Raw genomic sequence first — 12,269 nt, forward strand, 5'->3', positions numbered from 1 at the left:
TCAGGAGCAGAAAACACACACACACACACACACACACACACACACACCCTGGAGGTGGAAAAGGAAAGAAAAAGAGACACCCCCCCCCCCCCCCGAGTGGCAAGAGTGGTGCACAATTCTGTGTTGTAAACCATTTGGAAGTCATTTTTAACCCTCTTCTTAAATATGTATTTTGTAGATTAGCTTACAGTTCTGGTTTTAACATAGTACACATTTAGATCAAACTTAGAAAAAAATAGATGTTTTTCCTTAAATTAGAAATATAACACATTGCTAATATTTAGGGAGTGGATTAATTTGCTAGCCTGCTGTCACACATAACCACAAAGTTGGTGGCTTAAAACAACAGATTCTTATCCTCCCGCAGATCTGGAGAGCACAAGTCCAAATTTAAGGTGTGGGGTGGGGCCATGACCCTCTGAGAAGCTCTTGGGGAGATTCCAGTCCTCACCTTCTTCCAGCTTCTGGTGACGGTGGCATTCCTTGTGGACTACCCCACTCCAGGCTTTGCCTCTGTTTTTACATCGCCTTTTCCTCTCCTGCCTGTGTTGACCTGTCACTTGTGTGTGTCTCCTTGGTTTCACGAGGACACTTGTCATTGGATTCAGGGCCCGCCCAGATAATCCAGGATGATCTCCTCATTACAAGATCCTTAACTTCAGGGGCACCTGGGTGGCTCAGTCGGTTAAGTGTCAGACTTTATATTTCAGCTCAGGTCGTGATCTCAGGATTGTGAGATCGAAACCTGTGTTGGGCTCCACGCTGAGCTTGGAGCTGCTTAAGATTCTCTCTCTCTCTCTCTCCCTATCTCTGCCAACTGCCCCCCCCCCCACATGGCCCACCCCCTCTCTCTCAAAAAAAAAAAAAAAAAAGAAAAACAAGATCTTTAACTTCATTACGTCTACAAAGAACCTTTTTCCAAATAAAGATACGTTCATGTGTTTCATGTCAACATGGATATACCTTTTGGCGGGCCACCATTCAGCCCACTACAGGGATGACAGGAGCAAGAAAGGAGACAGACAAGGGTTGCCTAGCTGGCTTAGTTGGTAGAGCATATGACTTTCAGTCTTGGAGCTGGAAGGTCTCACCCCATGTGGGGTATAGAGATTACTTAAAAATAAAATACTTAAAAAAAAAAAAAAGAAAGAAGCAGGAAAAAAATTGTAATGGATAGCTTGAGTGTAAATTGAAGAGAAAAATGGTGAGGAAGAAAAAAGTGTTGATCTTTTTATACATCTGATAACGTGTAGTGATATTTACTTAAGCACACTGCTCTTTGAATGGTCCACTGCTTTGCCTTGTGTTGACATTAACATTTTGTATTTCTAGTCTATCTTTTTCATAAGAGTTAAAGCACTTTATGAGCATTTCCAAATTTCTACCCTTTGTGACTTCCCTTAAGCCTAATAACTGTTGAGCATTAAAAGTAGGGTGAGCAGAGACAAGCAGAAAGCAGAACAAAATCTGAGTTCCAAGTTGATCATACACGGTTTCTCCCATTTAGCCTTGGAGAATTTTAAGGGCTATAGTTGCTTTCACATCATCATCATCATCATCATCATCATCATAGTGGTATCTTCTGGAAAGCCCAGTTTTCCCACACTGCCTTGCTGGGTGTAACCCTCTTGCCAGGCTAAAGATCATTTTAGACCCCCACCCACCTATCACCTCACCATGAACTCCTTTTAGCCTATGACCTTGCATGTTCTTCACATGGCCACCACCTGTACCCTCAACCCTCTACCCCCAACTGCCTCAGGCTGACTTGCCCAGGGACCTCTTGATTCACCAGCTTCATCTCTTCCACATTAATCACTGCAGAATCCCCTTTACACATGGCTCCCACTCAGATATTAAATGCCTATTTCTCCCTGGCTGCTCCTAGCTATAAATTTGCACGTGTTTCAGCTGGGTGGATTCTGTTACTCTTTTTTTTTTTAATGATTGATTGATTGATTGATTGATAGAAAGAGAGCAGGGGGAGGAGCAGAGGGGGAGAGAGAAATTCAAGCAGACTCCTCTCTGAGCGCAGAGCCAGTGAGGCAGGGCTTGATCTCATGATCCTGAGATCATGACCTAAGGTGAAACCAAGAATCAGACGCTTAACCGACTGAGCCACCCAGGTGCCCCGATTCTGTTATTCTTATATGTCCTTTCCTTGAGTGAATCCTCTCTCCTATTGAATTTTAAGCTCTGTGGGATCAGGGGTCCTATCTGCTATTTACTTTGGAAGCAGACTGTGTATTCCACTGGTAGACAGTTAATACTATTACTGGGCTGATGCCTTGGGGATGCTTCTCAAACCTTAATGTGCCTCCCAATCACCTGCAAGTCTTGCTAAAAGGCAGGTTCTGAAGTAGAGCTTGAGATGCTGCATTTCGGGGGCGCCTGGGTGGCTCAGTCGTTGGGCGTCTGCCTTCGGCTCAGGTCATGGTCCCGGGTCCTGGGATCGAGCCCCACATCGGGCTCCCTGCTCGGCAGGAAGCCTGCTACTCCCTCTCCCACTCCCCCTGCTTGTGTTCCCTCTCTCGCTGTGTCTCTCTCTGTCAAATAAATAAATAAAATCTTAAAAAAAACAGATGCTGCATTTCTCCCAAGCTCCCAGGTGACCAGGATCAGCTGGTCTATGAATTTGTACTTTGAGTAGCAGGTCTTAGGGCCCCAAACAAGTTTCAAGGAGGTGATCTACAAGTTCAGTGTATCCTAAAGAAGATTGCCATGCAACTAAGTGACACTGAGAGTGACCCCAGGGGAGTCTTTCCCACTTGGATCATGTGGGTAAAAATGCCATGCAAGCGGGCGCCTGGGTGGCTCAGATGGTTAAGCGTCTGCCTTCGGCTCAGGTCGTGATCCCAGGGTCCTGGGATCGAGTCCCGCGTCGGGCTCCCTGCTCCTTGGGAGCCTGCTTCTCTCTCTCTCTCTCTCTTTCTCCCTCTGTCTCTCATGAATAAATAAATAAAATCTTTAAAAAAAAAAATGCCATGCAAGCTCCATGAGGCCCAGTGTTCCAAACCTCTGTTTTAGGTGGCAGGATGTTCTGCACGGTCCTTCCCTTCAGTGCTTCCCTCCTTTCAAATTAAGAAATCCCACCAAAAAAAGCTTTTCTTTTTTTTCAAGAATGCTGTCTGATGACCAGTTTCTTTCATTATGCATGCAGGGAGAGGATTATCCATAGCAGCAGTAGAGCTGAGTCATCATTGCAAGGATCATAATGGTCAGGTGTGTCTTCTGGGAAGACACACACCCAGCTTCCGTATAAGGTATCTCTTGGCTTTGGGAGCTCTAGGGATATTATGGTCATGGGTATCAGAGGAAGGCTTCAGCTGAGGTAGCATTCAAGGTAGAGAAGAGGGTCAAGAAAAAAATGCCGGACACGTTGTATACATCTGCCCTGCTACCTGCTGAGGGTCAGAGGAAAGGCCGTGCTGGGAGCCACAAGACACAGACATCCTCCTCCCACATTGCTGCCAGCACGAAGGTGTACCCCATTCTAGTCCTCTCTCCCCCCACCTTCTGCTGTGCCAATAAGAGAGAGTGCTTCTCAGCTTCCCAGTTCAGCCTGAGACGCTGAGATTCCTACATCTTCTAAGATCAGCATGGTCTAATAGAACTTCCAGTGATGATGGAAATGTTCCACCATCCTCCCTGTCGAATACAGTAGCGACCAGTTACGTGTGACTATCGGGCACATGACCTGTGGCTGGTACAAGTGAGGGACTGAAATTTAATTTTATTTAATTTTAATCAATTTAAGTATAAATAGCCACAGGTGGCCAGTTAGAAGCTGCAGACTCAGGAAAAGCAGTTTAAGAAGATGGATCACCAACCAAAGAAATAGCACTCAGAGGTCTACCTTAGTCTTTTTAATTTGAATAAAGAGCCCCCATAATTGCGGGGCATCGCCTTTAATATTTGAGCCTAAGCTGGTGGTTGTGTCTGTGTTCTCTGTTCTACGCCACTTGGCCAATTAAAGTAGAGACTCCCAGAGCCTGGAGGTCTGGTTTAGTATTCAGTGAGTGCATAAAAGATTGCAGGGGGCTTAGTTGTGTTAATCGGACCGAATGGGGTTTATGCGGATCTCCGGTTCTGACCTGTGAGACATGCAATAAGTGGGGAAAGGCATACAATTTTTAAAAAGTCATTTCAGAAGAGATGTGTGTTTTCTTTTTTAAAAAAAGATTTTATTTATTTCTTAGAGAGAGTGAGCATGAGTCGGGGGCAGAGGCAGAGGGAGAGGGAGAAGCAAACTTCCCGCTCTGAGCAGGGAGCCCGATGCGGGGCTCTGAGATCACAACCTGAGCCAAAGGGAGACACTTAACTGACTGAGCCACCCGGGAGCCCCGAGATGTGTGTTTTGTTTTCTCAGGAGGTAGTTAAGAAGTGATACAGTTTGGGGGAGGGGTCTGAGGATTTGAAAAAGAGAATAACAAATGTTTGCATATAACATGATGCAGTATATTCCATCATATATTCCACCAGCATAACAAATGGGGCCTCTGCCATCTCTCAGATAAGGCTTAGAATTAGCAAGTGACATGAATCGGACATGAGAAGATACAGTGAGATTTGCCTGCGGCTGGTTTGGCTGGAGAAGGGAGGGGTCCCTGAAGGCTCCAGTGGACACTGGGAGAGACGAGTAATTAAAGAGCGTACAACTTGAACATGTGAATTCCAGTCTCTGTCATCTACCTCTAGAGTAGGGTATGACACTGGACATTCGACGTCCATAACTACGCAGTGAAGAAGAAACTGAATGTGCTGATTTGGGCAGAACATTTTACAGATAAGAAGTGGTATCCATGATGGAGTGGTAGAATGGCAATGATCAGAAGCTTATTATAACACAGTAATTTAATACCCCCAGTGGACTGTTGACACTTTCACCTGTGAGGGGAACTGTACATGTAGAGTGTGCCCAGTTGGAGGAGAGACTAGCAGTGACCTGGCGTTTGTGGAAGTATCAGTCTCAGGGTGTTAATGAAATTAACTTTGGGGAAGTTCCTAGAAATAATTAGCAGTGATGCATCCATGAACTGACACTGTTTCATTGGGGCGGGGGAGGGCAAAGGTTGTGGCTCACAAGGAATGAGGTGTGGTGGGAAGACAGAGGCTGTGAGTGAGACACCCCAGGCTGTAAGCACCTGTTTCACTCTATATGCTTTGCATCAAGATCCCCCTGGGGGGGGCGGGATGGGGGGGAAGCTTGTTAAAGCTACAGATTTCTGGCCCTACACTTACTTACTAAACCAGAATCCCAGTGCTTAGGGCCCCCAGATCTCTATTTTTTAAATAAGCACCCACGGTGGTTGTGATTTGAGGCTTCCCCAAGCCTTAGTTCTCTGAAAGGTGATGTAGGATTCCCAATATCTGAGTCCAGATTACTGTAATAGACAGTGTGATTTATTTTTTTAAAGTGCACAACAAAAAAGACTCAACTTGTAGCTGGTATTAGCATTGAGCCATGGGTCTGCCTTATTTAAGGCACTGTTCTGTCTTTGGAAATCTCAATAGATGTCATTCGCCTGGCTGAGCCTTAGTCACCGTGCTAAGACAGCTGGGGAACCTTCAGCCAAATTAGCTGGGATCCCGGAGCTGCAAGTTGTTTCTGAGGCTTGCTAAAAGCCGCCTTTTCTGGTCCTTGTTACTCTAAGTTTTAACGGCCCCCTTCAGGTTGGGGAATTTTTATGGAGGGCGAAAAGATCAATTAGGTCCTAACAGGTTGCCAGCTCCAGTGAAAAGTCAAGGGCTGTGGGCTGGACCCACCCGAGAATGGTGATTAGTTCTGGCCCACGAGAGAGGCGCTTGCACCCCGAGGGTTCGAGCGCGGCTGCCTTCGGTGTGGCACATCTTGCTTTCATTTGGCAGCGCGAGGCTTGAAGAAAAGGGGGAGGGGGAGGCTGGCGTTCTGCCCTGGAGCTCGAGAGCGAGCGAAGGTAGCCGCAAAACCCAGCAGGCGCAAATCGCCGGTGCTGCGATGTACGGAGGGTGGGGCTGCCGGGGGAGGCAGTGCCCGTGAGGCCGCGCGAGGGGTGGGCGCGCCGCGTCCCAGGTGGGACGGAGGAGTGCCTCCCGGAAACCCTCCTCGGGCCGCGGGGTTCGGATTGGCTCGGGCGGCGAGGTCGGCGAGGTCAAGACCCTTTCGGCGCCTTCCCCTGACCCGCCCCGCGGCGGTCGCGATGCCGTAGAGACGCTGGTGCGGGGCCGGGCGGGGGCATGCTGGCCGGGGCGGCGGGGCGCGGGTGGCAGCGCGCGGGGGCCCGAGCGGCGCCCGGCCCCGGGCGCCCGGGGGCCGGATGGCGGAGCCCACGCGCGCCGCGGAGCTGGGGAGGTTTGCGCTCCGCTCGCCGCGCTGCAGGGAGGGCGCAGTGCCAGCAGCGAGCGCCCAGAGACCCAAAAAGAAAGCTTTTTATTTGCTGAAGATGAAGCCCCTGAAGGAGCCCGCCCCCAACAACAACAACGTGTCCTTTGTGATCCATTGTCAACTGGGCAAGGAGATCAAACACATTTGCAGCAACTGCAGTCGGGGGGAGGACGCCCGGGACGGTGAGTGCCGGGGCCCGTCGGGGCGGCGGCGAGCGCGGGAGGCGGGGAGGTGGCGCGGCTGGTCCCCAGTTTCGGGGCGCCGCCGGCGTCTCCGCCTGGAGTACTGCGGGGACATCCACCTGCCCGGCACTTTGCCGAGTGCTGCCCCGAACCAAACCCGGACCGCATCTGAGCATGTACCATTGATGTATTTGCTTCCTCAAATGAGGGGTTTCAGACAGTTAAATGGACAGCTCTGGGATTTTCTCCTGGGAAGATGGGGATTGGGGGAGAGGGGTGGTCAGGGATCGCAGTATTAGCTTTAAAAAGGTGGTTACACCTGCTTTCCTAGCTTTCTGGTCTTAGCTGTTCTCCCTCCCAACCTGGCGTTATGATAGGCTTTGCTGGGCTGCGTGACAGATGTGGGGTGCGGGTGGGTTCACTTTGGAGAGGCGGTTTGGCCTCGGTCACAGCGCCCAGCGCCCTGGATACTTGTGGAGTTGCTGAATGATTTCTGTTTAGAGTAAAACATGGCTGTGATTTTTGGAGCGCAGATGCTGGCCCCTCTTGGAACGATGCCTAATGGCCAAAATGTGGGAGGTGGGGGAGGGGCTTGCAGCGGCTTCTTCCAGGTGAGCCTGTGCGTGTGTGAGCCCAGGACCTCCCCCAGATCCGATCTGAAGTGGGGCGGTGAAAGGGGTGCCGGGCTGCCAGCGACTCTGGGCTGAGGGAGCCAAGGACGAGGGACAGCTCGGTGTGGACCAGGCAGAAGCCTCTGCAGATGTGGACGCGCCTGTGCAATTCGCCGGAGCCTTCGGGGCGGTTCCGAAGCAGCTCACGGAGCCGACTCCGGAGGGCCGGTGAAGGTCGCAGAAAAGTTTCAGGCAGCAGATTTTGCAGGGCAAGCATTAGCTGCTGGCCAGCCAGAAGCTCATGGCCTGGCTGACACTCCCACCTGCTTGGGCAGGCAGATTTTCCTAGCAACCAGGCGGGGTTAGCTTGTTCCCTTTGGAAGAACTGATATTAACGAGGATCCCTCGGGTTCGCCGTGGGCCTCTGAAGTGCACAGCAATGAAGTGACGGCGGCTTGGCTAACATCTCTTCAGAATTAGAGTCCCGCCAGTGTGGTTATACTTGTCTTTGATTAAACTGTAAGAGAGGCCATGGGGGATGACACTAGGCATCCAGGAGGAACACTGGGGCCATAGAGGGGCACACCAGTGCTGCGCCCGATCCGTTTGGGGGAGGACGTCCTTTTATGGGAAGCACACACTTACCCACATGTGTTTGGTCCTTTGGTTACTGTATAAACTGATGACACTCCTGCAATGTACATGGATGAATAGGATGATGCAAAGCCAGACTTTTACCATATAATGTAATTGAGCATGAAATGCGGGCTAAAATATTTATTAAATGAATCACTGTGTTGACTGTATTGCTCCCCACGTGGGCTGCTTCCACAGCCTTGGGAGTTTATTTAAATTAGGAGCTCTAAAGGTCGCTACCATAGGGAAAGGGCTGTGTCTGCACTCAAGGATGTGTGGTTATGCACACTGTCACTGGTAAATGTGTTGGTGTACATGGTTGGGGGGAGGGGAGGCAGGCATGGATTTTCGCCTCCAGCACAGATCTCTGCTGGTAACCTGCATCATCTCTCCATTCCCACACGCTCTGGAATGTCTTAAGGAGTTACCACTGGATGTTTACCTATCCTCTGATGCCACTAAAGTATTTAATTCAGAGGATTCTTGTACAGGGGAGACCTCAGACACGGCTCATCCTGCCTTGCTGGTGTGTGGTGCGCTCCCTTCAGTCGGTGAAATAGAAGGAGGTGGGGAGTTGAACCCTTCTCCTTGTAGGGCCAGAGCCCAGAACTGTACCCCCCACTGTCAAAGGCAGGGAAGTTCAAATTTCACTTTCTGCAAAGATTAGCCTTGCCTGATGGTTTGTCAGGAGTGAGTGTTCTGTTAGATAAGTTCTCTAGACACTATTTCCAATTCGACGACTCTTTTCTGTTTGCCAGCAGAGATAGCTCTTTGGAAGAAAACGTGTAGTAAAGATTATAGTCATGCAAACAGATCTGGTAGGGCTCCGCAGAGGAGGAGGTTTCTTGCACTGTGTTCGACACCATCAATGTGTCTGGTCTCTCGGCGCTGAGGAGGCCATTTAGCCGCAACCAAGGAAAATTGTGGTCCAGCTGGAAAGCCTTCGCTTGAAAGTTGACACAGGCAGAATTTTACAGAGACCTTGCTCACTGACCCTTTCTCTTTCTTTATATATATAAAGATGGCAGTTATTTTAAACAGATTTAAAAGCAAATTGTAATAACTTGCAGTGTAGAGGCAACCTATAACTAAAAATATTTGGCTAATATAGAATACACCTTAAAAGAAAAAAATATTCCTGGCTAGTTGAACATATATTAAGGGTGAAATTACATTTTAGCAATTTGCATCTTACTTAAGAGTGTTTAGGGGAGAAAAAGTTCCTGGTATCCACTAGCTAGTATTAAAGATGCTTTGCTGACCTTAAGTAATCTTCTATTATTAAAAAAGTTGTAGAATATAATTCACCATTAATGGTCTAATACAGGCTTGTCTCTTTCAGAAATTTTTGCTGTTTTGGTTACCTTACTGAAACCATTTTCAAATCAGGAAACAAGTTTCTATAGCATTTCGGTGCTAAAGGCCAAGTACACAGAGCAAGGACAGGGTAGAACAAAAATTCAGACCCTTGTCTGTCTTTAAAATCAGGGTGCTTTCCACCATGCCATCAAATTTTTTTTTTTAAAGTGTCACTCACACTGAATATAGAAAATTAGGTACTCTGATGTGCGTGTGTTAAATACATATGCAGTCTCAATAGGCCAGGTTTATTAGGATATGGAATTAGAAGGAATTGCAGAATTCCCGAGTACACATAAATTTTTTTTTTATCTGCCTTATCTACTTGACAGAGAAGCTGGAACTGGAAGGAACAGAGGGAGAAAAACTTTTAACTAAATGTATTAGAAGTAATGTACATTGTAAAGCTACAAGAAACATGGCTAAGTCATCACAGGACTTCCAGTGGAAGTCAATACAAGAATATGATTTAATTTACAAATAGTTAAAATCAACTTCAGGGACGAATCTATTCTAGAAGGCAAAGTATTTCTGGATATAATTTTACACATATTTTCTATTCTCATTTGAATTCCTTTTAAGTCTATTAATAATGAGGGATTATCATAGGAACAACAACATTAGTCATTACTAAGATGTAATTTCAAGTAATTTTAATAGAAATAAGACATTTTAACATTTTAAAACACTTTAGAAATATTTTGAAGCTTCTGTCTTGTGGCATATTTTAGAAGTAACCAAATGATAAATAGATTTAGAAATAAGATCTATTGATTACAGCTGCTACTCAATGCCTTTCACGTGTGATTAATCAATATGTCAAGGTTGCCTTCATTTTACTAAATATGATTTATATTCAAATATTCGTATAGGAATTCACAAATCCATTGACTCACGAGACACATTTCCGAATTTCATTTTAGGATTACAAATACCATGTTTTCTCGTGAATTCCAGTGCGAACTTTTGGAGTGACATTTGTTCCTGTTAATGATTGTAGGGCTCATTGAGTAAGACAGCCTTTTGGAAGAGAACGCCGTTTGGGTTTCTGTGGGTCAAATGCCTCATCTTGCAGATGAGAAAACTGAGGTGCATCAGGATTAGATGAGCGGTCCTCCATGACCTAATCACCACTTGGTGTCAGGGCTGCCAGCAGACCCTGTTCCTTCATGAAGGAGGCGGATTCTAGTCTAAGACTGGATCCCGGCCGCCCCCCTAGTTGGGTGACTGTAGGGTACCACAGTATTAACTTACGTATGGAACTGTGTGGATTAATAAGATAACTGGCACAAAGCATTTAGCATAGTGCCGGGCAAGAGAAGGTGCTCAAGATACACTAGCTGTGATTACTATCATTTGTATTAATTATTACCACCGAGTCCAATTTTGTCTTGGGTTTTTCCTGCGCTGCTTGGCCTCTTCCTTGGATTGGGTCCAAAATGAAAGCACTCATTCTACTCTATATTTAACAGTTAAAACCTATATTTCTTTTTTTTTTTTTAAGATTTTATTTGAGACCGGGGGAGGGAGAGCAGGAGCAGAGGGAGAGGGAGAAGCAGGCTTCCCGCTGAGCAGGGAGCCCATTGTGGGGCTTGATGCCCAGGACCCCGGGATCATGACCTGAACCGAAGGCAGACGCTTAACTGACTGAGCCACCCAGGTGCGCCTAAAACCTGTATTTCTAATAAGGCAAGTGAAGTGAAAGGGAGACTGGGGAAGAGCCCCTTCAGCATTGCACAGGTCAAAAGTATTTTGTTGTTTTAAAGCTTTAATGATCACGACCAGCATGTTCTAGGTCAAAGGACTCACGTGTGGATCTAAATTTACAGTGACTAAGCATTTTTTGGTCTGTTGCGTTATCAAAAAACACGGGCAAGATGAGATCCAGTTGGTTCTCCGTGAGGAAGGCCAAGAGCTGAGAGAAGTAGTAGCTAGAGAATTTTATGGGCAGGAGCCCGATGGACACTCAGGGGCAAAGGGACAGCTCTGGAGGACTTGGCCTGAAGCAAGGGATAGAGGCTGGAATGTGCTTCCTTAGGGTCAGGAGAGGCTAGGAAGTGTTCTGACTCCAGCAGAGTGTAGGGGTTGTGTGTCACCCCGAGAAGAAGGGCGCTTGCTCAAGCCATAGGGAGGAGAGGTGAGGAAGGGCTTAGGGTGTTGGGACGAGTGTGTGGAGCGGGGAGCTCTAATGCAGTTAATGGGCTCCTACAGCTCTGTTAGAGTATCATGTTCTCACACGATGGAGTTGTTGACTGATTCTTGTGTAATTTATAAAATCAGCAGCTTGGATGTGCAGGGCCCCCTCAGCTGAGTACAACAGCCAGTTGATAAGTTGAAGACCCCGGACGTTAGCGGGCGCAGCAGCAAGTAAACTGTCTAATTCTCCGAGGAAGCTGCTAACTGTGTGAGTAGAGCAGGAGGGCTTCCTAGAGGGGGTGATATATTTGAAATAGGACACCACAGAGGAGCCCTTACAGTAAGGGACAAACCATACACAAACGATTGAAGCTGTAAAAGAGCTCAGCTTGTTAGGGAAAAGGGAGAAGTTCAGCAGGTAGAATTTGTGAAATGTCACAGGGGCGGGAAATGACATGACTTCGTTTGGAAACATATGTCGAGCAATTCATTTTCTCCCAGCAATATGTTTGTGAAGATTTTTTATGTGCCAAGTTAAGTATTAGGAATATAAAAATCAGTAAGACCTTATGGTCTTTGCCCTCAAATACCATATAAAGGAGTACAGGGAGATCGGTAGACAAGTGCGCGTGCAGAAGTTTTAAAAGTGTTTGAGGGGCTCCTGGGTGGCTCAGTCGTTAAGCGTCTGCCTTCAGCTCAGGTCATGATCCCAGGGTCCTGGGATTGAGCCCTCCGTCGGGGTCCCTGCTCCGCAGGAAGCCTGCTTCTCCCTCTCCCACTCCCCCTGCTCGTGTTCCCTCTCTCACTGTGTCTCTCTCTAATAAATAAATAAAATCTTAAAAAAAAAAAAAGTGAGAGAGAAGGGTATCGTTTTAAAGGCAGAAAGGAGAGCGTGGTCAGTCCCACCTTGGGCACGAGGGAGGTCAGGAAAATCCTGGAACAATTTATGGAGTTTGGATTTCATCCTGTGAACCCTGGAGG

General features: G+C 47.5%; 1 protein-coding gene across 8 annotated transcripts in view; it reads left to right on the forward strand.

Moving 5' to 3' along the window:
• Nucleotides 1–12,269, forward strand: part of PHACTR1 (phosphatase and actin regulator 1) — a 554,233-nt gene that overhangs the window by 295,870 nt on the left and 246,094 nt on the right. The window contains exon 1 of one of the 8 annotated variants that reach the window (XM_073877584.1): nt 6,297–6,546. The exons of the other annotated variants lie outside the window; for them this stretch is intronic. Within the exon in view, the coding sequence (XP_073733685.1) occupies nt 6,297–6,546 (250 nt within the window). Of the gene's footprint in view, nt 1–6,296; nt 6,547–12,269 lie in introns of those variants that run through there. 8 annotated transcript variants of the gene reach the window in all.

The sequence above is a fragment of the Callorhinus ursinus genome, unplaced genomic scaffold, assembly GCF_003265705.2.
Source record: "Callorhinus ursinus isolate GAN/ISIS: 27379988/994484 unplaced genomic scaffold, GSC_fseal_2.0 scaffold26, whole genome shotgun sequence".
In the NCBI taxonomy this organism is placed as follows: Eukaryota; Metazoa; Chordata; class Mammalia; order Carnivora; family Otariidae; genus Callorhinus; species Callorhinus ursinus.